At 45.0% G+C, this 26696-nt stretch overlaps 2 protein-coding genes and 1 long non-coding RNA gene across 17 annotated transcripts in view; 1 reads left to right on the top strand and 2 right to left on the bottom strand.

Annotated features, from left to right (window-relative positions):
* PPP1R36 (protein phosphatase 1 regulatory subunit 36) overlaps positions 1 to 18041 on the bottom strand; it is a 35404-nt gene extending 17363 nt beyond the window's left edge. Inside the window, exons 1-8 of one of the 14 annotated variants that reach the window (XM_075029655.1) lie at positions 17611 to 18039; positions 13233 to 13370; positions 10903 to 11017; positions 6256 to 6754; positions 5388 to 5468; positions 4554 to 4675; positions 4370 to 4436; positions 3358 to 3456 (exon numbers count right to left, since the gene is read on the bottom strand). In XM_075029655.1, the coding sequence (XP_074885756.1) occupies positions 3358 to 3456; positions 4370 to 4436; positions 4554 to 4675; positions 5388 to 5468; positions 6256 to 6296 (410 nt within the window). In that variant the 5' untranslated portion in view covers positions 6297 to 6754; positions 10903 to 11017; positions 13233 to 13370; positions 17611 to 18039. Of the gene's footprint in view, positions 1 to 3357; positions 3457 to 4369; positions 4437 to 4553; positions 4676 to 5387; positions 5469 to 5559; positions 6192 to 6255; positions 6755 to 8667; positions 8911 to 10902; positions 11018 to 12012; positions 12703 to 13232; positions 13371 to 17605 lie in introns of those variants that run through there. The other 13 variants (XM_075029663.1, XM_075029659.1, XM_075029657.1 and 10 more) reach the window with 13 other exon arrangements.
* Positions 18042 to 18347: 306 nt separating this feature from the next.
* Positions 18348 to 20746, bottom strand: HSPA2 (heat shock protein family A (Hsp70) member 2). The gene has a single exon (XM_075029651.1). It carries the CDS (start codon positions 20647 to 20649, stop codon positions 18745 to 18747), a length of 1905 nt encoding a protein of 634 aa, XP_074885752.1. The 5' UTR covers positions 20650 to 20746; the 3' UTR covers positions 18348 to 18744.
* A 415-nt stretch (positions 20747 to 21161) lies between these two features.
* The window catches only part of LOC142031875 (uncharacterized), a 9868-nt gene continuing 4333 nt past the window's right edge, over positions 21162 to 26696 (top strand). Inside the window, exons 1-3 of one of the 2 annotated variants that reach the window (XR_012650647.1) lie at positions 21162 to 21832; positions 22599 to 22712; positions 26602 to 26675. This is a non-coding gene — a long non-coding RNA (uncharacterized LOC142031875). The remainder of the gene's footprint in view (positions 21833 to 22598; positions 22713 to 26601; positions 26676 to 26696) is intronic. The other variant, XR_012650646.1, reaches the window with a different exon arrangement.

The raw sequence follows: 26696 nt of genomic DNA, 5'->3' as shown, positions 1-26696 counted from the left end.
CAATACTTTCTTTCTGCAAAGAAAGTTTAATGCACAGAAGCAATGACTTCTGAAGCCAGGATGGTCTTAGATGTTCTCTTGAGGCACTGTGGACGCCAATATTTCTACATGGTCTAGGCTCGAGGCAGCTGAGGAGCTATTCAGACCATCAGGCCTGGCTCCCTGTGACAAAAGTAGACCCAACAGATGAGTTAGGCATCTCTCATAGGCAGCCCCAATGGCAGGAACCCCAAAACACACCAGCTAGGAGCAGGAATAACCAGCACTGTTTTCTGTGTTACTAGGTTATCACACAGGGTCTACAAGAAGAGCAGCTCGAGAACTGCACGACTGTTGGATGTGTCTGTCATATAGGAACATGAGGCTGATAAAGGACTAGGCGAGTCACCAAGCCCTGTCTCCAAGTAATCTGTCTGTCAGTTTAACTGGGAGCAAATTATAGGTATCACTAACGAGAAACATGAAATGGTACAGGCATGCCTTGCCTCCAGTCTGTCTTTACTTGTGGCACATAGCCAGTACTACACAGGAAAGGAAAAAAGCCTCTGGAACTAAATTGTATCTTGGAGGAAGGCAAGGGGAGGGGGGGGAGTTTTCTTCCTGAGCAGGCCACAAGCAACAGCCCTGAGCATGGGATTTATGTGGGATAGATACAGGAAAACAAATGGCTATGTAATCTTGTTTCCCATCCTCTCAAATACATCAGCATATCATAAGCCCAAGGATTCTTATCACAAGTATAATTTTCTGTCATTATGATTCTATTAAGTAGTTATAAAATCCCTTTCACAAGCTCAGGAAGCCCCACCTTCAGAAAAATGCTGTTTTCTTGCCTGCCCCCACTACTTCCTAGTGGAAGACCATTCCAGAACTTTACTCTGCAGGAGGAAAAAGACAGTCCTTGCTACATTTGATTTGAAATATAGCACATATCAAGTTCAGAATTAGACCAAGTGGATAACAGAAGAAATGAGAGGTCTTGAACAGAGAAAGAAGATGCAGTATCAGAAAGCTCTTCATACCATAATTAATGTCTCCCCGTTCCTCCAAGTCAGCTAAGATGTTAAAACATTAAGGATGAGCTTAAGCATTAAATAAGACATAAAATTGCCTTTTGTAATTTTATTTTCCTTCCTTGTATTTATACTTCAGTAGATCAATATGCTGAATTCCTGCTTCTGCATGATAAGTGTGTCTTCTTTAAGCTTCTCTGATGTTACACTGCATGCAGGTAATCCTAACAAGCAAGACACTTCCCTTCAGGGGAGGTAATGAATCTAAACAAAACAGCATTGTAGAAGTAGAGAGTCAGTACATGTTTCCCACCAAAAGGCAGGAGCCTTTTGAGAGCACTGCATGCCAGAACACAGTGACAAGTCTCTCCTGGATGGGTTTATCCAGTGCTTATAGCTGATACGTACTAACCAGAGCCCCCTTGATCCAGGAAACATAACCCCAAATTGCAGTAGGACCAAATTCCTCTTTATTTCAGTCTGTTTCTGTATTTGCCACACCAGTAGATGATACGTGCCATACTAAGGTGTGTCCTGATTTCAGCTGGGACAGAGTTAATTCTCTTCCTAGTAGCTGGTATAGTGCTATGTTTTGGGTTCAGTATGAGAAGAATGTTGATAACACACTGATGTTTTCAGTTGTTGCTAAGTTGTGTTTACACTAAGTCAAGGATTTTTCAGCTTCTCATGCCCAGCCAGCAAGAAGGCTGGAGGGGCACAAGAAGTTGGGAGGGGACACAGCCAGGATAGCTGACCCAAACTGGCCAAAGGGGTATTCCATACCATATGATGTCATGCCCAGTATATAAACTGGGGGGAATTGGTGTGGGAGGGGATCGCTGCTCAGCAACTAACTGGGATCAGTCAGCGAGTGGTGAGCAATTGCATTGTGCATCACTTGTTTTGTATATTCCAGTTCTTTTGTTATTATTATTATTATTGTCATTTTATTGTTGTTGTTATTATTATCATTATTATTTTCTTCCTTTTTGCCCTGTTAAATTGTTCTTATCTCAACCCACAAGTTTTACTTTTTTTTCCAATTCTCTCCCCCATCCCACTGGGTGGGAGGGGAGTGAATGAGCAGCTGCGTGGTGCTCAGTTGCTGGCTGGGGGTTAAACCATGGCAGGTGTCATGACCCATGGAGTGGCCTCCTTGTCCTTTACCAGCCAAGAGCGAGGGGATCATTTTGTAAATTGCAGCCCAGAACACCTCAACTGAATCTACAACCTTTATGTATGAAACTACGCTGATGATTTTCTTTATTTATGAATTATTCCTTCCACAATGAAAGAAACACCTGGCAATCTACGGATATAGAACAAATCAATTCCTGAAGGCCAGCAATCCCCCAACAGTCTTGTCTTCAATCCAGATAAATCAGCCCCTCTTTATATCAAGGCTTCATGAATTGTGAAGTAAGTAATCATTTAAGTGTTTTAAGAAAATGGTCAATCAATTCTCAGAGAGTATTATAGACTCCAGAAAATCATTGAAGTTTCTTACAATCATGGTCTGTAACTCTGCAATGCTTTCTCCCAAGGCATATAACCCTCTAACACAGCAGCTCCTAAACTATTCCCGACATCCCCACTTCCACTCTGCAAGGTAGCAAGCATGGTCACACACCCTTACTTGGGAACTGCTTTCCTAGCATATATTCCTCATGTTGTAACATGTTTCCAGCACCTAAGAGTCATCTGAACCTGCTTTGCAAAGTATTTAGAAACAAAGTCTTAAAGCGATGTGACCCACAGCACAAATTAACCCCCAGCAGACCCCGTTGCGACTATTTGCTGCTCTCTATTGCAAGCAGAAATGACTGGATGCTAATGTTATTACTGGGAAATGGCATTAAGGGATGGTAATTCAAACCAGGGCACTCACATAGATTTAACGTTGGTGGCAGTAGTAACGATTTATTCAAATTGCAGCATTACCTTGAGGAGCCAAATTATTTGGTGACTCCATTGCAGCAGGACTGGATCCAGCCACCATCTTGAAAGGGAGACTATGGTGATGCCGTGCCACGTGAACAACATGCATGCCACTCAGGGCAAGGCTGGGGCAAAGCGGGGTTCAAACCCTCCCAGAAAATCTCTCTCTCCATAGTGAGAGGAGCCTATGTCCTGGAGAGCGCGGAGGACAAGGGGACGGGAGACATAAATGGTGAGATCAAGGAGTTTTTCTCCTTAGTATTCTATATATAGACTCAGCCAGTATAGCAAGCAGTCCTTGCTCATATGCAGAATCCCACCGATTCTGACACGAAAGACTGCCCTGTGATTCCAGATTTGCTGGGGCAAGCTCTGTGTACTTATACCCCTAAAGTCTTGTACTCACGAAATCAAGGATCTGCATTTCTTTTCCAGGGCAATTTTTTCCAGGTAAAAAGATAGGTAGAAGAGCAGGGCCATGAGGAACATATCTAGTTTCTCATTCCTAAATGGAAGATAGAAAGGTCACTGTGAAGTCTGCGGGTTTGCAGATATAGACACCACCAGACCATTATGAAAAAGAACAAAGTCTCTGCTCAAGGGTCTGCATTACACCAAATATTAGCTATATGGTTGATACCTATTTGTAGCAAGCACTCCACACCGAGACTTTGAAGGCTTTTAAAGAATTACTAACAGAGTCCAATAAACACACTGAAGAGTGGATTGAATTGGATATCACCAGACATACTTCCAAGGAGCATGTTTTCTGGACTGAACATGCTGGAAGAGTGGCATTCACATTCAAAGGAAAAGGGGGACGACTCGGACACTTCTCCCTTCTGAAAGGAAAGTACGGCTAAGGCTCAACAAGGTCTACGAATACATTCCTAAATCAAAGACAATGCAGCCACTGTATGGTCCTGGTGATCTCAGGGATATGCCTTTGAGACACAATGCTCTGCCTGCTGCCTCCTTGCCTTTAGCTGATAGAGAAGTAATGCTGATAAGTGAGAGCAGCAAAGAATGAGCCCTGTAGCTCTGAAGGGAAGAGCAGCAACACAGGAAGGCAGCCCGGGTTCCCAGTTGTGTTAGCACTCCTGGTTCACACAGTGTTGCAGATGCACTGGCTAACATGGAATTTAACTTAGAGTAAAATGGATAACAACCTTCAGATATTTAGGCCCAAGTTCTTGGCTTCCTTTAGGTAACAGAGTGGAAGGCTTTCAAACAGGTGACAGGGTTATTTCTCTGCACGTGTCAAGGACAACATGCGTTTGGTATAGTTTCCCACTGAACCTCACAGGTGAGAGATTTTAAACCTCTGATATTTCATATTCTACTTCCCATTCACCCTGGTCCCTCCACTACCAGCTACACACACACATAATTCTTGAAACAGACTCTAAATGACATACCTGATAACTGCTGCAAATGGCAACATGGGATGTGACTTATTTGCTTCTTTCAAAAGCAAAGCAGCATCTGAAAACAGAGAAGAAAAACAATATTTCCTCAAAAAAAATGCTAGTGTTAGTAGAAATAACTTTCTAACTTGTATGGGTGACGCCTTGCTGATAAGAAATACCAGCAATTACTCACATTTGACATCATCCAACATCACATATTCATGTTGTAGCCACTTGGACAGCCTATGCAATTTTCCTTCTTTGTCAGCCAGCCTTCTTTCAGGGAGAGTTGCACTGCAATCACCTTGGAAGATGCTAGTGGTTGACCAATATATAATATTTAAGGACACAGAGTTAATTCCAGTCTGAGAATATTAAGATTATCTACCTGGTATGTACTCTCTTCATTGCACTCAGTTTCAAAGGGACAGGCAGTGAAATGTGTTTGGCAGGTATCCTGAACTAACTTTCAACTATTATAACCACAAAACAGGCTGGGGATGTTGAGAGAAACAGGACATTTCACCTCTAAGGTTGCGTCTGAAGTTGCTCTTTTAGTTGCTAAAATAATAAATTGCAACTATATTATTTAGATCAAAGAGGTTTTAAGTAATGGATGAAAGTCAGCTATACCATGTTGTGAATTTATAAAATTATTATTATTATTAATATTATTAATAATAATACTTTAATCTTTGAAGTGCCTTACACAGATGAATTAATTACCTCACAATACTCTTTAGAGTAGATGAGAATTATTACCTCGTTCTGAGCGATCTGGAAACAGCAACAGAGATGCTGAATGACTTTACCAAAGTCATACCAGGCTAGTGCCTGAGCTAGCATTCAACACCAGGCATGTCTGGCTCTGTTTTTATGTTCAGACCACTCATCCACCCTGCTGAAATGACAGCTGGCTTCCTGTTTCACGCGCTTTGTTCAGACATGATCCTCAGACAATGGATGAAAATATTCCCACCCAAATGATCTTGTTTCTTTTTGAGCTAGGCTAGTTGAATTGAAATACCTCTTTAAAGTCTTGACACGCATTTCCTGAAAGGGAATATTTTGTCCTTCCTTAAGGTTTTCCTCAGCTGCTGGGTTGGAGCTGAAATATAGAGTATGAGCATGCAGCAGCACGAGTTTAAATTACTAGCAGTGGTACAAAGAGGTCAACATCCCATGATACAAAGACATACCTATTTTGGCCTCTAACTGACACTAAGAAAACATCTGGGTTGTGGTGAGGTCAACGTGAGACGTTGCGTTCAAGATCACAGAAGCAAAGAGTAAAGGGGCTTCCCTGGGTCCTCCTGCTCTGTCTCCTGCCACCAAATGCACTGCGCCACGTAAACCCCTCAAGGGATCAGTGTCTCAAGTGGCTTTAGGAAGATTTTAAATGTAGGCTGCTCCATTCCAGAGCTTTTCTTTGGGATCGTTGAGGGCAGAGACAGGCAGAGGTCACCAGGGAGCTCACACCTCTCCCCAGAGAGCTACCAGGCAGAGTCAGCAGCGTTCCCAACCCCAGCGGAGAAGTGGGCCAGAGCTGCTGAGACATGGACCATGAAAGGTGCCTGCAGCAGCCGTGTGACCAGGAGAGAGGTGAGCAGCCTGGCTCCACCGTGACAAAGCCTTGGAAAATGCCCAGGAGGGCAGGAGGCAGCGGCAGGCAGCGCGTGACCGACCCACGGCCGCCGCGCTCCGCCACGCTCCCTGCCCTGCACTTGAGAAGAGAGCAGGGGGATATAGGTTGGGTGCTGGGGGGGGGGTTGCCCCAGTGGTTTAAATGGCCTGATAAAGTCTTAATCCACAGCTGCCACAAAGCACAGTTACGTGGACTTTGTCTCCCGCAGACCTGTGGTTTCCCTAAAGGTCTGCAGTCCTTTGGTGCTCACCATTGCACGGGATCACACCTAACACCGGCAACAGGGAACATCAGTCTGTGAACCTCCACCTATAGACACCTGGGGTGGCATTTGGCCCTGGCATCCAGCACTGCTGCTCCAGCACATGGTACACATTTCTGACACATGGCAGGACTCTCCACACACTTTCAGCCATCCCTCTGGAGCGGGTTCAGCTTGAGAGCAGTACACAGTAGATGCATATTTCTGATTTTCTCCATTAATATGAGGCCACAGAGCAGCAGTTAAGGAGCTCCAGTCTCAATTGCAAAAAAAGAAAAAAAAAATAGGAAGAAAGAAAGAAGGTATTTTTCCTGCAGCTGATGTTCAAGCAAAACAATATCAGACTCTGACTTTACCTTACTTGGAACTGCTATATCAAGGCTTAAACCTGCTTAATTTGAAACTAAACATCATTGTTTTACCTTGCAAATTCAAGTGTGTTAGTATCATCCTTCCAGTACCACACACCTGGAGTTAGTTTTGTCGTCTGCAAGAAAACAGCATATAGAGTCCATGTCATAAATCTGTGCTCAAGTTCTCAGCCCAACAAAGTATTTATAGTGCAAGCACTGTGCATATGGGCCACTTTCTATTTTTCTTCAGTCTGCTTTTCACCCAGCTGTTGTTTGTGTGTGAGTCATTTGAACAGAAGTTCTCTGAGATTAAAGGTTGCCAGCATAAGAAAGAAAAACACGTATCTGTCCTTTTTTATGTCTTTCAGGGTATGAATAAATAATTGAAAGTTTGCTAAGGAACATTAGTTCTTTGATTGCCAGTGAATCGATAAAGACTGAGAAATCGAATGGAGCCATGCATTAAGCAACACATTGCCTTTATTTGGTTGTGCTGTTTTGTTTTGGTTTTTTAATATTTATGTAATTGTACAGACTAAGTGTCAGGAAAAAGGAAACCTTTGTTTAAAAATGGAATATGTTATGCACTTTCCTGATATTCTGAGAACTTTCAATAAACACCAGATAGACCCTTCAGGGGACACACTGGACAAAACTACTAGTAACAGCATTTACAGCATCCATCTATTTTTTTAAAAATCCATTAAAAAAAAATCCCCTGGAAATAAAGAAGATCTATTAGTCCCTTTCTTAATTAACAAGAGAGATTTACAAACCCTTAACTATTATTTGCAGGTCACCTTTAAAGCAAAATGACTCTTTATTGCTGAAATCCTTCTGCCTACAAATTTAAACCGAGAGAAACATTAAGGCTTTCCATGACTTTTTGCCAGGTACCATTCAGCCAGCCAGCCACAAGGCTCTCACAAATTCTTGCTCAATCTAATTTGGTAGTAGAACGCTGGATACGGGACACCAGAATAATTTCACATCAGCAGCCAGCAGCCCATGCAACGGTTAGACCACGGAGATGAGTATTAGGAAACCGTGGCTCTAATCCTTTGACAAAAAGTGGTTATTTCAACTTGTCTGTTTTAGTCTTCGGTTCCAGCTTTGTAACACTGGTTTACAACTCTCAGATGAAAAGGGCCATGCAAATGCTATACCTTTATGTCACACACAGGTGATTATGAACCATGAAAGAAAATTAGGAAAGGTGGTAGTACGGCATCGCAAGGCCTACCAACGCATCACAGGAAGGAGAAAATACCACTCGTGTCTTCAAAATACCCCTCAGCTGCTTTGCACTAATAGGAATGGCTGAGTGACTGTCCCCGGCCACCACGCTCCCTGGCTGGGGCAGTGGGACAAGTCCCTGTCCTGTCCTGCTGTCGTGGTTTAACCCCAGCCAGCAACTAAGCACCACGCAGCCGCTCACTCACTTCCCCCCCATCCAGTGGGATGGGGGAGAAAATCAGGAAAAGAAGTAAAACTCCTGGGTTGAGATAAGAACAGTTTAATAGAACAGAAAAGAAGAAACTAATAATGATAATGATAACAGTAATAAAATGACAACAGTAAGTAATAAAAGGATTGAAATGTACAAATGATGCACAGGGCAATTGCTCACCACCCGCCGACCAACACCCAGCCCGTCCCCGAGCGGCCAAAAAAAAAACTGCCCACCCCCCCCCCCCCCTTCCCAGTTCCTAAACTAGATGGGACGTCCCATGGTATGGAATACACCGTTGGCCAGTTTGGGTCAGGTGCCCTGGCTGGGCATGAGAAGCTGAAAAATCCTTGACTATAGTCTAAACACTACTGAGCAACAACTGAAAACATCAGTGTTATCAGCATTCTTCACATACTGAACTCAAAACATAGCACTGTACCAGCTACTAGGAAGACAGTTAACTCCATCCCGGCTGAAACCAGGACACCTGCCCTGCCCGCCCCATGGGTCCTCCGGTGGCCCCCCGGGATCTGCTCCAGAGGTGAACGTGAAGAGCAGCAACAAGATGGAGCTGGGAAAGGTGGGGAGACTCACAGACAGCATGGCGCTTGCCTGGGACACTGCCAGGAGCGAAGGGGCGAAGGCAGGCGCTGTTGACGGCAGTTTCCTGGTGACGGTCTGCTGTTCCCTCGGAACCGCGGGTCCCAGCACCTCAGTCCCCCCCTTCAGCCTGCTCTGTGGACTGGGGCTCACGGTCTGCGTGCTCTGCTCCTTCCCAGTTCTGCTAAGCAGCTTCCCTGGGTAACATTTTAGCCCCACACGATAATATCTCCACAGCCACTCATTTGGGCTTACTGTGGTTTTGGCGATCGGGAGCTGCAGTGGTTTTTCCTGGGTGCTGGCCCAGGACCAGCAGCGGTGAAGGCAGCTGCACCTCGTCCCTCTGTTATGGGCATTGATGTCTGTACAGCACCCTGAATGTTAAACATACTTTAGCTTGGGACTTTACAAGATTTAAAAGTATGTCTACCAGGTCACAAGTCTGTGACGTGATCTAGGTCCCTATGCGAGCAATCAGCTTAAGATTTGCTAGTTGCCCCTGGAAATAATTCCCGTACGCTAAGGCAGGTCGCTTAAGGGCATGATTTGGAGGGACGGGTTTTGATCTTTGGGATATTGTGAAGCATTTGCTTTTGCAAGCAGACAATCTGTCATACTAGTCAGAGTGGACCAGCATCGTGTATAACTGACACTGCTTAGATCGCACCCAAAATTGGTACAAGTTATATTGATAAAAGCACTTTTTGCCAAAAGAAGTCAAGTCCCCATAAAGGGTGAGGTTTCACGTTACAGCTAAGCCAGCCTAATAGCTGGTTGTTGATGGAAGAGGCATTCTTGCTCCCATCAAAGTTTTCCCACCATTTATCTTTGTGTTGATTCTTTATCTTTGTCCCCACAGCAAGGCGGCTCCCTAAACTGTCAAAAATTGTAATCCAGCAAAAATAAATGAGAAGCTTTCTGCTGAGTTAGAATTTTACATCAGTTCAAGGTGGAGTCAGAGAAGGGCCAGTGGAGATGTAGATAAAGATATGGGGACAGGGGGAGAACCACATGTCTCAATAGATCAGGTCAGCTGTAAGGCAAAAGCCAGCCACAATTTAAGAAAATTTTGCTAGTACAGCCGCACTAGGCCAGTATGTACTTTGAAGAGATGAAAATACCTGACCTCAGACTTCTAGACAGGTCAGGTCAGTAAGACAGAAGGAACATTCCCTGTGCTTTCAGCTCTTAAAGACGGCATCATTAATTTTTGCAATAGTTTCTAACTAGGGTAAATACTCCTGAAAACAACACTGAGATGTTCATGACCACATGGAAGAACAAATGAACAATACAATGTGGGGAAAGAAAATCTCCATAAAACAATCTGTCGCTAACTTCCCCCCATTTCCATAGCCTTCCAAACACTGCATCTTTTCTTCTGTAGGTACTCTATAAAGGTTTATCCATGCAAACACAATCAGTTCATGGATAGCTAGGCAGGAATCTCAAATCAGCCTGAAAATGCAGGTCTGGCTCTGTTCTCTATAGCCATCTCTTTTTTTTTTTTTTTTTTTGACAATCGTATTGTGTATGTTGTGTTTCCAGTTGCTATTGCAGGCTGCCAAGTACATATCCATGACTTGGCAGCCAAGTTACATATTTAAGAGGATGAGAAAAGCAGGTTTGGGAACGACCTCAGATCTCATCCATGGCAGCCAGGCAGCACTATAGAAATAGGCTCCCTATCAGGGGAAAGGGGGAGGTATGGAACTGATGGGTCATCAACTCATTTTTATAGAGCGAGGCTGCCATCAGCCTCAGGAGACCATCGACCCATCTTGGCTCCAGTAAAAGTCGTGCCAAAAGTAAAGGACGTGTTGCAGATACTCAGGGCTACCTCTGTTAGCATTTGCGGTGTAGGAGGCAGGGGAGGCAAGCCTTCGGCTGTACTAGAGTTGGGAGAAAATTGGCACAAAAAGCCCAGGCGAAAGATGGGGAGAAACTAAGACTGAGAACTACCTACAGGGAGAACAACTGTGAATGTTAAGAGGGGCTGAGAGCTAAAGACAGAGCTGGCTAGGCAGGCAGGGAGGGCCTGGGAATCAGTGCAGCAGACAGGTGAACCAGGGCAAAATGAAGACAAATCCAGAAGAGATTTGTGGAGAGTGGGATAGAATTGGTTCTGGCCCAGGACAGAGAGGACAGACAACAGTGTTAGCGGGAACCCCGAGACTGACCAAGTTACCAGGGCAGGAGAAGGGATACTCGGATGCAGGACTGTAGTACCTTAACCAAGTGCTTGCTGGAAGAGATCAGTTCAGCCCAAGTATTTCATGAGCTAAGGCTGCAGAGCTGAAGACCAAACATCCCACCTGTGCTGACGGCCCAAATGGGTATCAGCCTGGAAAAAAAAATTAAAAGCCTGGCATCGTGTCGGTTGGATCCCTGCTTCAGCTGTTGCAAGAGTTAGAAGCTATAAAATGAGTGAGCCAGAAGATTACAAGAAGTGAAATTAAGGCGTAATGGTTGAAGCAGTTGAAGGCTACGTGGGAAACTGATTTCCACATGGGCTTTAGTCACAGAATGCCAGGCAAATCGCTCCAACCCACATTCAGCCCTAATGACCATGATTAGCATGCTCTTTTCTTTCTGAGCAAGTGGCCTGGCTTCATGGAAGTCTGAAATGCAGGACTTGGTATCCACAGCTGTGACCGAAGCCAATGGGAACTCCACATTGAACAGTCCAAGTGTATAACACTAAGCTGTCTGAAAAAACAGCTCCTTGGCATTTCCAGTGGAAGACTCCACGACAGACAGATGGTGTTTGGCTTTTGCCAGCTTGTTTTATCACCTTCTTTCTGTGGGAATTATACACATCTCAGGGGTGAAAACTAGATGGATAAGTTGTGAAGCACTCAAGATGTGATGGTGATGAGCTCCACAGGCAACATCCTAAGCAATAATTCTTCTCCAGAGCTGGGACTGGACAGCACACAGTAAATAAGATGTATATTGAACGGGGAAATACTACCTTCTTAGAGCATACACTTCCTATTGTGTGCACGGACTGAGGCAGGTGCCCTACAGAAGCAAAAAAAAACCAAAACCTGTTACCATGTAATTAAAAACTGGGTTATGAGGCATAAGCACAAAGAAAGGAAGAAACAGGCTTGCTCTGATTGTCATAATTCTGAACAACTGACCTTGCAGCCTTAATAGGCCTCTTTTAATGTTGTTTCTTGTGGTGTTTGTGTGTCCATGTGCATCCCAGTAGCTGGGAACACTCAACAGTACGTCTATGTATCCATTCTTCAGGTATATCTAATGTTTAATTTGGATATCACACCCAGAAAATAAACAACATGCATAAACTCAACAAAAATATCACTGACTCACCATCCAGTCATTCACCTCTTTTCTGCCTCTTGTTTCTTCCTGCTGTGTCAAGACTCTGTCTTCCATACTCACTGTATTAATTTCCTCCTCTTTTCCCAGGGGCAGTTAAATGTCAGCCCTGGTTTCTCTGGGAACATTAGACTCTGTGTGTGCGCACTACTGTTTGCATTAGGCACACAAGTACAGAATTCAATTTCATAGTAGCTAATACTTAGTCCATGACTACGCGATTTACCTGCCAAGTACTTCTGCCTGCTCATTAAAAACAGGATCATGCTATATGAATGGAATAAATAATGTCCTTAGGCATAATACTACGAACACTGGTGCGGTTTTTCCCTTCAGATTTGTGCAAAATTGAAGTTCCTAATTCCTTGTTTGCAGCAATTTGCGCTGTTTTCACATATCAACACTGCTGCATTTCAGTCCCATTCCTCGGATCATCCAAAGCAAAGGGTAGTTAGATAGCTGCACTGTAACTTCTGGAGAGATACCATGTCCACCCCACGTCCTCATCTTCCTGGGACACCAGCCCCAGCCTTGCCCCAGATTCAGAGCCCTGTGGCCTGGCTACCTGCCGCGTTCAGTGGCAACTACATGCGCAGAGGCAAACTGGCTAAAGGTGTTTGATAGGCAAAGGCAGAATTGGCTACTGAGTCCAGACTGAAGGTCTAAGGGAAATCAGGAGGCAATGATTGCCTAGCAGTGCTTACGGGAACGCAGGCTGCTTTTGGAAAGCCAGAAAAACCAGCTGCACATTCTTTTACTGAAATCCTCATGCAATTACTCCCTCTGCGTAGTTTTATCAGATGAGATTATTGAACGTTAGCAGTTGTCAGCTATTTTCATGCAGCTAGGCATTTGCCTTGTGCTCCTAACAATCAACCTTTTGTTACTAACATGCCTCTAACAGAAAGGAAGAAGTATTTAAATGTACCTCATATTCAATAGGTATTTTCAAAATTTTGATTTTGATTCTGTATTCCAAGGTGCTTAGAAATCTATGGAGCTTAACAAAAGTGTCATAGCCTAGTTTCTAGTTCTTCTGTAGGATATAACCATCTCCTTGCTATAGAATTAGGGGGGAAAAAAAGTGAACATTTAATACAGCTATGCTATAGACGAAATCTTCTCTATTAAATTCTGTGAGCTTTGAAGATAATTATTGCAGAGAACTTTACTTTTAGTTTTTAGTTTATTACAGAGACTTTTTAACTTACTAGAATTTTCAGTTATCTTCCACCTGTAGTGCTGGGGATAGGACTAAGGGCTCACTGGCATCAGTTGTCTTTAACAGGCTGTGCTAGTACGTTTGCAAACATGTTGCGAATGAGGTCTGCAGCAGGAAAATAAGGAATCTGCCAAATGAGAAATAAACGTGGTTTTGAAAGAAATGTTTATGATTTTAGATACAGCCTGGCAAAAAGAAATGCTGCTTTCATCTATGACGTGATTGCTAGACTGTCAGTTCAACCATGCAACAGCTCTTACAGGGACTGATAGAAAATATTTCATGATGCTTGCCAGTGAATAAATAGGAAGGCAACCAACACCCCTAAATCCATGGGGTTTCTATAGAGTCCTGCCTGAAATACACAGCATTGGCACTTCTGGAAGTGTTTTTGTCTCCTTAATCCTATTCAAAAGAGATTTTTAACTGCTGACCTGCAATCATTTGGAGCAGTGACATTTTGAACTGCTCCAACAGATAGGGTACAGGTGCTGCTAACTACTACCTAAGCACAAGCAAGAATGACCTCACGCTTCTTGGTCCAGGATGCAACAGCGATCTGTCAACTTTTGCACAGGCCAACACACAAAACCCACTTCCTGAATGGTGGGAGAGAGTATCTTCAGCAATGGAAAAGGAATAAAAATTTCCTATACTGCTCTTGATTTTCTTTAAAAGAAAGACTACAAAAAAATGTGTTGGCTCTTAGAGGGAAATCTAACCCCTCTGTAAAATTCCTGGTTGGTGCTGTTATTGGGATGACAAGAGGAACCAGCTTGTCCGTGTCTCCACCCTACTGATGCAGGAGAGAGTAAAGGCAAATGGGTCATGCAAGGGTGGATCAGGGGTTTTTAATACTGCTGTTTCATATGTGGAAGGAAATATGTTGTTGCATCTGGAAATGCTGGCCTGCCCAACTATATAATCACCACGCTGCTGCAAGCAAAATCTACTCTAGAGGCAGGTCTATGCTATAGGCTTCTGCCTGCATAAATATGTGGATGAGAGCGGCGGAGAGATGTGATACCTGACCCACATAGGTGTGCTAAAGAAGCTTTATTAGCATAACTTGTTTTGCTGTGGGGTAGGGAGGGATGATAACTTTCCTGTGATGAACAACTACAGAACATAATTTTGCTGCTGTAAGAGCATCCACATGCTTCGCTGGTTTAATATCACAGGACTTCCATGTGCCAAGGTACAGTGTCCCTGACGCAGGCAGAGATTAGACCACTGTGCGCTTTCTAAAAGGACACAGTAAGGGAAACTCGTGCCAGGCACAGGGCAAGGGAGGAGAAGTGTGGAACACCTTCTAAGTAAGTAGACCTTGAAATGCTATTACATTGCAACACACTGACAAGACTGAAAGAAGGAACTGTAAAATTCAGTACGCATGCTGGGTGTAAGTGCATGCTTTTTAATGTGATGCCTTGCATTTAACGTAAGGGCCAAGACTGGAAACGTGAATTCCCTGAACATTTTTCCCTTTCCTTCCTGTTCCTCATATGTATCTGTGGGAGTGGCTCACAACGGGGAAGACACAATCTGTGGTGCGGTGCTGGGATGTCACATCTCCTTCAGAGTTGTCACCCTTTGGCTGAGCCCCACAGTGGCCCAAACCTTCAAGGAGAACCTTTTCAAATAAATGACAGGCAGCTCCCGAGAGAAAGGCTGCCCAACCTGCAGGGCTCTACGCAGTGTCTCCCGAGAGATAAAAGGAAGGCTGCCGGGATATATTCATTCCTGTCTTTAAGATGGTATCACAAGGGGATGAGCAGGGCTGCAGCCTGTCTGCTAAGTCCTCTGTGCAAAACTTCAAACAGACGCTCTGGAGGCGGCAGGGCACGGGGCTGACTCACCCAGCCGGCTGGGTGGACGCAGCCCGTCCAAGCACGTCTCGGCTTTCCAGCTCCTGAGTGGGTTGCCCTCAGACAGCTCTCTCGTCCTCAGCTCCCTCCAAGGGTTCTCACGTGACATGTTATTTTAGTACTGCTTTTGGGTTTGTCTTTTGGGGGGTTTTTTGGCTCTTCCCTCTCCCCTGCAAAGCAATGGTGGGGAATTGCAGGGCGACCTGCATCGCACATGGGAGCGATTGCTTTGCGTTGCTACACACCTGGCTGCACCGTGAGTGAGGTGCTAAGGCGCTTAAGGGTTTTAATTTGGGTGATTAAATTCTCCAGTATTAATGCTACGGGTGTTCCTCTCTATGAAATAATACTGTCCCCATAAACTCGATCAGCAAATACAAGGAGCCATCAAAAGTTAATGCCATAGTTAACACAAGTGAAGTTATAACCACTTCACATCCTTCCTATGAGCTTGGTCTTCCGTGCAGCCCTGTTTAAGAATAAGCAAAGTTCAGAAACCCAGGCCCATGATTCCGACAGAAGGAGCTGGCTTTCCCTGTGAGTCAGGACAGTACAAAGGATGAGAGACGCCGAGTGTGGAAGCAGTGAAACTGCAGATTTCAGACGAGATTATTTTCCTGGCTTTGCCAAATTCATTCGAAATGTGCAACTACTCCCCAGAACTACATGTACACCCCAAATACACCTATTTGCAAATGAGGGGCATTTTCCCCTCTGACATTTAGTATTTCTTTAAGAAACTGGGAGAAGAAAATTTAGACCCACTGGAGTCAGTGGGAAGTTTCCACTAACAGGATCAGAGTTCACTCTACAGAAAGTAAAATACACTGAAAATCAACTCGAAGTTATTCTTTGTTTTATAAACTAAGTGAATGAATGCAAGGAATCTAGCTCTGAGCCCTTCAAGTTTTCTGCCTCTCGCATTCTGGGGGGTTGTTCACATATTTGAAAGGCTACTTTGTGCCTTGAGATTTCAAATCTTTTTCCAGTTGTGTAAGTCAGCAGAAGTTTCTCATCCTTTTTATATATCCCACACACAGTCTATACTAAAAAATACGTGTCCATACTAAAAAATATCCCTTTCCTAGGAAAAAAAAAAATATATATATAATTACTCCAGTGTTACCCTGTTCACGTCCTCAGCCCCTGGGGTATTTTAGCCATCTGGACGGGTATTTCACTTCTGTGGTCTCTGTTACTCCCTGCCTGCCCCACTGCTGAAATGGGCACAGAGCAGCAGTGGCCAAGGCGAGGGAAAGGACAGATGACAGTGTGGGCGTGTGACAAGCTATCTGCTGTGCACATTTAGCTACACTAGCTCTGCAATACACTTAAATAGACGTTTGGGGAAAACAACAAAAAATTGTGTTTAATAACTGGGAAGCAACGCTGAGGAATGCACACCAAGGGCTGAAAAGTAAAGGAAACTATGTGGCAAGGGCAATTACCAGTCAGTTAATAGAAAAAATAGTTAACCTGCATTTACAATGAGCGTGGGTGCTACCTAATCCTTATTGTCATCCCATAGTAGTGGGATTTAGATTAGGAAGAGTGTATGTGACAAAGTATTACAGTTTGCAGCAACAACTTTTCACTCACAGATAATCTACTGCTATTCATAAACATATTTACCTATTAGTTCCTAGGAAAAAAAAAAAAAGGCATGCTATCTTCTCATTCTCAGGGTTCCTATACATGTTACAGCCTGGAAATCAAGAGGCTGATTGCCAGGAAAATGCTGTGTACATAAACACCAAAAGCACCCAGCCTGGTAACAGCCCTTCAAGACTTCAACGAAGCACCCAGCAGGTGCTGAAGCTGCTGTAATTGACTTCTCAGGTCTCACTGTGATGGCACTGCCATTTACCTATGAACCATTCAATAAACTTGAAGTGGTTTTGAATCATTTGCTACAACAGGAGATCAAACAAGCTTGTTACAAGCCTCACATTCCCCCATAGCAACTGTAACCCCTTTCTGCAGCCAGTGAAGAGAAACCTGCAGTCAGTGCCCTGGCAAACCAGCAAAGAGAAATCCACGTAGTAAACTGGGGCCTTACGTCTCTGCTGATTATTAAATACTAAACAAGTTTATTTTTGTCTGCCCTCTCATCACAAAATATTTTTTATAGATTTCTTTATGTACATCACCTACAAGCTTAAGGAATCCGAGTCCTAAAAGTTGTTTGCAGCATGGAGAGCCAGCAGGGCAGCGCCTGCCTTATTTCCCAGCACAGCAACACTCCCACTTACTAACGAGCAACCAAACAAAAACACGGCTGACGGTTCCCTTCAGCTGCCCACTGCTCTGCGGTTTTTTCCCTTAAAGGACAAGCCAGTCAAAAATGTGCATGTCATCAGGCTCCTCCATTAGAGCTCGTTAATTTGCAGCTCCTCGGACTCTAAACACTGTGGGGTTTTTTTGCTTTCTGGAACAAATGAAGTACTCAGGAGACAGTTTGTAGTAAAGCCAGACAAGTTTAACTACTACATACTTTACCTATTCTACCAAGTCCAGCATCCCAGCTCCTCATTCAGCACTCCTGGCTCTCGGGGTGTCCTTGGCAGCTGTACTTTTGATCATCTTAAGAGGGGAAAACACACATTCACTAAAGTATTGAAAGCTCAGCTTGCATACTAGCAACCCAAGAATAACTCAGCAATTTATATAGCTGGCCACAAACTGGTCTCTAAGTTATTGAGCCCAGCCGCCTGCCAAGCAGTACTATTTTTGTTGTACGTATTTCCCCGCTGTTTTATTTCAGTGACACGAACACTACAATCCACCCTGCGTCCCAGCTGCCGGGGACTGGGGGCCTCAGCCCGAGCCACCAGTTGCGGAAGAGCAGGTCCTGCCCGAAAAACAACACCCCCAGCTCATGGAAACTTTTCCCTCACCATAGCAGTGCCAGGGGGCACGCTCACACTGGCCCCAGCCCCAGGGTTTGGGGTCTGTGACCCTCCCCGGCGCCCGGTGGGGGCAGCTGGCTCACTCCCTGGGCCAGACTCCCTTCGGGTGAGCCCCCCCCCCGTACAACACCGAGCCCGCAGCACCTGCCTCACCCCTACTCTCCCCAAAATGCCTTGGGGGGGGAAGCTGGCTGCCCCCCCTACCCTGGAGCCAGCCACCCCCCAGCCCACAGGGTCCCGGGGCCGCAGACACGGCCAAGGTCTTCCTCATCCTTCCTCCCCCACCCCACCCCCCCCTCCTTTCACAGAGAAGAAGAAGAAGATAGGTTTATGCTTTAAATACATTTTATTTATTACCAAAATTTCCAGAAGCCTAATTTGGCATATTTTTTTTACTCTTCCATAAAGATTTTCATGCATAACTTGAAACTTGTCAACTGCAACAGTCGAGTGGTTACTTTAGAAGTGACACTTGAACAGAGACAAACATCCAGAGTACAAACAGCTGTATCTGAATTAACAAAACTTGTCTATTACTAACCTTATAAAGCAGGACGTGCCTTCCCTTTTATCAAAACCAAGCTGACAGATCTGCCTTTATACACACCCAACAGAATAACTCTGTTATCGGCAAGGACGTTTTCCTTAAACGTTAGAAAAAAAAAAAAATACAAAGCAAAGAATGGAGTGACTGTCCATAAACCAGTCTATACTTCAGTTCTCTTTAATCTACTTCTTCGATGGTCGGGCCACCGGAGCCACCCGCACCGGCCCCTCCAGCTCCCTGGTACAATTTTGTGACGATCGGGTTGCAGAGTTTCTCCAGCTCTTTCTGCTTGTGCTCGTACTCTTCCTTCTCGGCCATCTGGTTGCGATCGAGCCAGGAGACCACCTCCCGACACTTGTCAAGCACTTTCTGCTTGTCCTGGTCACTGATCTTTCCCTTCAGTTTATCATCCTCCACCGTCTGCTTCATGTTGTAAGTGTAGGACTCGAGGGAGTTCTTGGCTGCCACCCGATCTCGGTTAGCTTCATCCTCCGCTTTGTATTTCTCTGCTTCTTGCACCATACGGTCAATGTCATCCTTGCTAAGGCGACCCTTGTCATTGGTGATGGTGATCTTGTTCTCCTTACCCGTGCTCTTGTCCACGGCGCTGACATTCAGGATACCATTGGCATCGATGTCAAAAGTGACCTCGATCTGGGGGACTCCACGGGGTGCTGGGGGGATGCCCGTTAGGTCAAATTTACCCAGCAAGTTGTTGTCCTTCGTCATAGCCCTCTCACCCTCGTACACCTGGACCAGGACGCTGCTCTGGTTGTCAGAGTAGGTGGTGAAGGTCTGAGTTTGTTTGGTGGGAATGGTGGTGTTGCGCTTGATGAGAGCTGTCATCACGCCACCAGCTGTCTCGATGCCCAGGGACAGAGGGGTGACATCCAACAGCAGCAGATCCTGCACATTCTCAGACTTGTCTCCCATAAGGATAGCCGCTTGCACGGCAGCGCCATAAGCAACAGCCTCGTCGGGGTTGATGCTCTTGTTGAGCTCTTTGCCATTGAAGAAGTCCTGTAGCAGCTTTTGGATCTTGGGGATACGAGTGGAGCCACCCACCAGCACGATCTCCTGGATCTGGCCCTTGTCTAGCTTGGCATCACGCAGAGCCTTCTCCACTGGCTCCAGGGTGCCACGGAAGAGATCGGCATTGAGCTCCTCGAAGCGGGCACGAGTAATGGAGGTGTAGAAGTCAATGCCCTCGTAGAGGGAGTCGATCTCAATGCTAGCTTGCGTGGAAGAGCTGAGGGTGCGCTTTGCCCTCTCACAAGCCGTACGCAGTCGCCTTACCGCTCGCTTGTTGCCAGCAATGTCGCGCTTGTGCTTACGCTTGAATTCTTCCACAAAATGGTTCACCATGCGGTTGTCAAAGTCCTCCCCACCCAGGTGGGTGTCACCAGCTGTGGACTTCACCTCAAAGATGCCATCCTCAATGGTAAGGATGGATACATCAAAAGTGCCCCCTCCCAAGTCAAAGATGAGCACGTTCTTCTCTCCAGCCCGGGTACCTTTCTTGTCCAAGCCATAGGCTATAGCAGCTGCTGTGGGCTCGTTGATAATGCGCATCACATTAAGGCCAGTGATGGTGCCAGCGTCTTTGGTGGCCTGGCGCTGGGAGTCATTGAAGTAGGCAGGCACTGTGATGACAGCATTCTGCACCTTGCGCCCCAGATAGGCCTCAGCGATCTCCTTCATCTTGGTAAGGACCATAGAGCTGATCTCCTCTGGGAAGAAGGTCTTCATCTCACCCTTGTACTCCACTTGCACCTTGGGCTTGCCACCCTCGTTCACCACACGGAAGGGCCAGTGCTTCATGTCAGCCTGCACCGTGGGGTCGTCGTACTTGCGGCCGATGAGACGCTTGGCATCAAAGATGGTGTTGGTGGGGTTCATAGCCACCTGGTTCTTGGCGGCGTCGCCGATGAGGCGCTCTGTATCAGTGAAGGCCACGTAGCTGGGCGTGGTGCGGTTGCCCTGGTCGTTGGCGATGATCTCCACTTTGCCATGCTGAAAGACACCCACGCAGGAGTACGTGGTGCCCAAGTCGATGCCGATTGCCGGCCCTTTGCCAGACATGATGGCAGGTCTCTCTGGTCAGCGCCTCGCTCGCGATCGCCGCTCCCGCCGCCCGCTCCCGCTGCCGTCCGCGGCGCGATGTGCCGTCACGGCGCCGCTGGCGCCCCTTTTATAGCCGGCTCAGCCGCCTTCTGGAACCTGCCAGAACCCCGCCGGCCAATCTAGACGCCCGCCCGCCACGGCTGGCCAACCGCTTCCGTGAGTCGCCGAAGAGCACCCGCCCCCTACCTCCTGGCCAACCAGAACCGTGGCGCCCACCCGTCAGCCCAACCCTCCCCGCTGTACGGCGGCCAGGACCGTACTTCTTCCTGTTTTTTCTCGACCCGTCTCAGCTTGCAGAGTGCGCCACCGCCCTCGACCAATCACCGCTCGCGCTTCGCATTGGCCCCGCCCCCGCTCCGAAACTCTACCAGAAAGTTCCAGTGGACGTTACGCGCAAGGTCGGGGATTGACTTCAGCGTTAGCCAATGGAGATCGGGGAGCCGGGTGAGGGGCGGGGCGAGGGCCGCCGCGGCGGGGAGGGCTGGGCTGGGCTGGTCGCTATGCGACTCGCCTCGCGTTCCCAAGGGGCGCGGCGCTGGGCGCGCGCCCACCACCCCCCCCCCCTCTCATGGCGGCACGTAGCCCGCGAGCGGCGGCCCTGAGGGGCGCGGGGGGGGGGGGGGGGAGTGAGGAGGGAGCGGGGCCGCGCTCGCAGCTCGCCTCCCGGTGTTCGTAATTCCTGACGGTTGCGTGTCATCTCCCAGCCAGCCGCCGGCTGGTGGGATAATTTACCCTTATTTGGTCGCAAGGCGGCAGAAATTCAACCTTCCCCTCCCCACCTCGTTCCCCCCTCCTCTTGCCAGCCGCCCCCGCCCCGCCACTCCCCGTCTTGTCAGAGCGAAGCGGCCGCCGAGCCGCTTCCTTCCGCCGCCGCGACCCCCGGCGGGGGCTGAGGTGCCGCCAACCTGAGGAAAACTCCGCAGCGCCAGCGGCTTCGCGCCCTCCCTCTATGGCGGAGGGAAAGTCCCGCAGCGAGCAGAGGCTGAGGCAGTTTTTAGCCTTATTTTGGCTAAAACTTGGCAGGCTGACAGCCCTCCTTGCGCACATCCCCTCTCGGGGGCAGAGAGGGCGGTTTCTCCCCTCGCCCGGCCGCCCTGAACCGCAGGAGCCTGTTGTCAGTGCTGCTGTCGCTACTGAGGTGGTAGGTGGCCTGCCCTGGTACCAGAAGGCAGGGTATGGCGTCTGGCTTTCCCCTCTGAAAGAAGTAGTTAGGGTTTTGGGGAGCCCTGTTGCTGCGTGTTTCTGCGTGGTGACCATTCTTGAAACGCCTCCAAATTTTTGTGTGTTGTGCTAATGTAGAATGTCGTCACGCCTACATTTAGCAAAAGCTACGAAGCTATTAACTCGGAGCTAGGCAAGTGCTTTGATGAAAATACATTAAACATGAAAATCTGTTGTGGTTCCTCCAAATTATTCCGCCTTACTTTGAGACAAACACTTCAAAATATTCCAGTTCTAGTAAGGAGAGCAAAATAACCATGCCGAGATCTTTTTTCCTTGGAGGCTTAGTGAGTAGCTCCTTTTGGATACCTCCTTTAAAAGTGTGGCTAAAAGTCTGCTACCCATAGACTTTATGTGTTGCGTGAGAGAAGGATTAAATATGCTGTATGCTTAAATCATCTTTCATTAATTTTGTCCCCAGTCTTCAGCATTATGCTATAGCAGCCCTCATAAAAAATGTTAACAGCTTTTTCGGGAATGATCTGTGTTCATGCAGTTATTACAGATACTAAGTCCCATTCAAAAACATACTTGTTTCAATTAGTGTGTTTTTCAAAGCCTTTTTACAAGACATGACGATTCCACCTCTTTTGTGTAGGATGTGTGTATGTAGTTTTGAGATGGAAGAGCTTCGATTTCTGATGGTAAATACTGTACATGCTTAAATAACTATTATTCTTCCACAGATCCTGGTCTTTTTTTCACATGGGTTCTGACCTTCGAGAAATCTGAAAGAAGTCAATGGCAAATGGGAACTCTCAGCTCTCCCTACCTCCAACAGGAGCTGCTCTGTATACACGGTATGCAGATTTCTTTGATGGGAAGGGTGTCAGTTTCTCTTGTAGTTAGACCAGTGACTGATTCATCACTGAACTATCTCTTCCTATAATTCACTGCTACTTCATTCAACTGATTGTATCATACGGAGCAGGGAGAAATGCCAGAGCTATACAAAGAGAGTTAGTTGATAAATTCCATTTCAGCTGAAAAGTTGATGTTATTTATTATTGGTATCCTTGTGAGGACTGTCCCTTAGAAGCACTGGTAATGCACAACAACCCTGTTTTGATAGCTGCAGTACAAACTCAGACCCAGTTATTTCCAAGTAAAAAGAGGATTCCTGCCTCAAAAACGTATGTATCGAAACAAGGGATGGAAAGAACATATGGACTAAGAAATAACACAACAATATCGATTAGCACATTAAGCGGCAAAATTAATTTGATATCTCATTTAAGTGTAGCTGTAATCAAACAGGTTTTATCAGATTTTCAGAAGTGACATTTCATTAATTTGGCCCAAAGCTTTTAGCTGTAAGTTTCATCAGCCCAGGCACAAAATACATACAACAGCTCCAGACAAAACTTGTTTGGGGTGTCCTTGGCCCAGTAACTAGTATGGCCCTGATACGGGTTGTGCTGATACCCAGATGTGCTGATAACCTGCTAAAGAGGTGATTGCATTGACCGGATTACTACTTACCCTGATAGTACTCCCTCAGTCCTATTTATTTCATCTTTTGAATTGTTATTTTGCTGTAGTAAATTTGGGGAAAAGATTTTGGAGGAATGTATGAGCGTACCATTTTAATGCTAATGGTGTAAGTGACACACTCATCGCCGTTCTCAGGAAAAATCAAAAGGTCCTAGACTCAGGCTAAGAAATACTTCACTTGGGCTGTTGCAGAAGTATTTCTTTTCCAGCTGAGCACGCAGGTGCTGTTTTCTTCTTGTACAATGATACATATAGGTCTGAGCTGCTTTTTAAGCTTTTGTTCCTAATCAGAAGTTCACGTGAAGTTCTTGCCATCATCTCTCATCTCTCACTGATGTCCCTAGAGAAAGTCCAGTCTAACTAGAGGCAGCAACCTCTAAAACCTCATTAGACTTATTTTCTCTTCCCAGCAGAGCTATTACAAGCCTGCTTTTTGTCAGCAGTTCTCTGAGTGTTGCAGCACAATTTGTGAACCAACTCATCTATGCAGTCATCCTCTCATATGGGAAGAGTCACATGATTTTCTTTTATGTTGCTTCATATGCAGTCATGTTATAGGTGAGCCAAACAGACTGGTTCAGAAATTAAAGAGTGAGCTTTATGGTGAGGACTTAAGCACAAGTTTGATTTTCCCTTTAACAGAACATTCACTGTTATTCCCCCATCCTGAATCTGTAAGCCATATTTTCATATTAACTTCCAGAAGAGCAAGTTGGTGCCTCTGGAAGTAGCAGGCCTCTTTCTGATCCATTTATTTGTGTTTAGGATCGATAATGCACCCATGTCTCCTGTTTGGCAGCGTTATGTAATATGCTGTAGGCTATTCTCCATTACACCACCCAGCCAGAAATGAAGATGATATTTAGATTTCTCCAGTGAAGCAAGAGCTTAGTATCTGGAGCAGAACTGAGAACTCAACCTTTATCTTGATAAAAGGAAGATTTTTTTCCCACATATTTCATAAGGCAACATAATATAAAAATAGGACTGAACACAAGTTACAGTTCAATCAGACATCAGCCACATGGATCATTAAAATGATAAAGCTGAAATGCAATGGTCTGTTCAGGTTTGACAGTCAGATCTTAGACCTTAAATTATGGTATCCATTTCCCTTGTATCCATTTCCCTAGTAAAACTATCCAGAAAATTGCATAAGTCAGATTGTATTGGTGAGGATAAATGAATTACAATACAGCAATCAGTTCAGAAAAGTCTAAGCAACAGCTGTTCTAAGAATGAGTAATACTTTGTCAAAGTACCTTTTCATCACTGAAATTCTTCGTTTATGTTTGTGAATATATGTCTAGTAATTGGAATTTAGACAAGAACTACCAGTGTATGAAATGACAACAGATTCTTCTAACAAGGTGCTGTTGTGTTAAAAATTGTAGTGTATATGGGAGAAACTATGTAACTTTTTTGTTTTTTATATACCTCCACTTTTTGCACATAGATGCTCCTTGTTAATTTGAAAGGCAGCCACAATACATGATCGTTCTTAAATAAGTGTTCCTTTGTTTTTGTGAATAACAAAGTTCTGCAAATCAGTATAACGTGTTTTTGGCAAATTACGCAAATGCATGATCAGTAACATGGAAATATTCAGAACAGCAGAATATAGGGCACGGTAATTTGGTATTGCCAAACCAGAAGTTCAAAAATCATGAGTCAGATCTCCTAAAATTATAAACCTAGTTTAAAATTAAGAGCTTAAAAAACACACGTGGCTTTATTCACCTTCTGGCTTTTTAATCTTAAGCCTATGTTCGGCTTACACTTTTATGATTTTCCATGTAATTTGCAGAGCTATTTTTTTTTTAATAAATAAAATAGCTGATTATACCATCTCACAACTAAAACCAGGCTGCCTCAAATTGATTAGACTCAATAAAATCATGGAAGTTGTTAACACTGATTAAACTAATGCTTGATGTTTCAAGGAATAATTATTTTACAATTAAGTGGTTTTAAAGCACATTCATTTACATAGACTTCTGACAGTTTGCTGAGGCATGATTAGAAGCTGAGGTTAGTATCACTAGTGATAACTAGACAAACTGGTGTGCTGTGCATTTTAGACAGTCAGTTCTTTACTTTCCTATAACTGCAGCCTCCTTTTCTTGCAGCCAGTGCCAGCTCTACTGACAGTAATAAATAAGGGACTCGAAAGCAGATAGTTTGCAAGCAATTATAGAATCAGATCAGAAAAGGACCTCAATAGGTCTCTCAGTCTCATTTTGTGCCTAACCAAAACCTCCTTTCTTGCAATTTAAGGGAATTATTTCTATTCCTATTGATTGTGGAAATGAGAAAATGTTATTCTATTTTTCTTTGCAACCAGCTTTTATATATATGAAAATCATCATTTCCCCTCTACCATCTCTTCTGTAAGATGACCTAAAACCATTCAATCTGTGCTCAAAGGCAAAGTTTTCTCAGCTTCTAGTCATTCTCATTGCTTTCTCCTGCATTCTCTGCATGCAACTTCTATCTTATTTTTCAAGTGCCATGATCAAAACTGGAGACGTTACTAGCTCACGCCTCAGCAGTTCTGAAGGAGCAGATTATACTCCAGTTTAGGCATTTCAGTTTTTACCTTTATTTGCAACAGCATGATGTTGCGGGCTCATTTTCAGAATTTGATCCAAAATAACATATTGGTTCTTTTTAATGGAAATTAAGCAGCTGTTCCTTTACTTGAACAGCTAATGATTCCAGCTTGCACTTGTTCCTATTAAATAACATCTTATGTTTTCAGATCATGTCTGCTCCTTGCCAGGATTATTTTGAATTCTAATCTTACCTTCCAGTATATTTGAGCTCTGCTTGGTCTTGTCTAAAGATATTAAAAGGATACTCTATATGGTCCAGGGGGTGAATAAATAAAACCAGAGAACTTTGTCTAGAACTGCTGTGAATGGGGTTAAACAACATACTGTAATTATTGGCACTAACTGTAAAGCTGGAAAATAATGATAAGTCTTAAACAAGGGAAATGTAAACACAGGCAAAGACTAATACTTCATACTCAGAGATCAGTATAATTTGATTAATCTTTCAGATTCACTTAAATGTTTAGTGTGAAGAATTTTTATAATTGAACTGTAGCAGTGCTATAAATGTCTCTTATTTTCTCATTCCTATGATTATTTGATTTTTACTCATCTTAGTTTTCACTCTTGTCATTCTTAGCATGTAAATGGGAAAAAAGCAGGAGCAGATGAAGCAGGAACTTCACCCTGTTGCCCGGACTGTTATTAACTCAGGTATAAAATGGAATTAAATGA

The sequence above is a fragment of the Buteo buteo genome, chromosome 6 (assembly GCF_964188355.1).
Source record: "Buteo buteo chromosome 6, bButBut1.hap1.1, whole genome shotgun sequence".
Lineage (NCBI taxonomy): Eukaryota > Metazoa > Chordata > Aves > Accipitriformes > Accipitridae > Buteo > Buteo buteo.
This window is presented reverse-complemented; position numbering and strand designations above follow the sequence as displayed.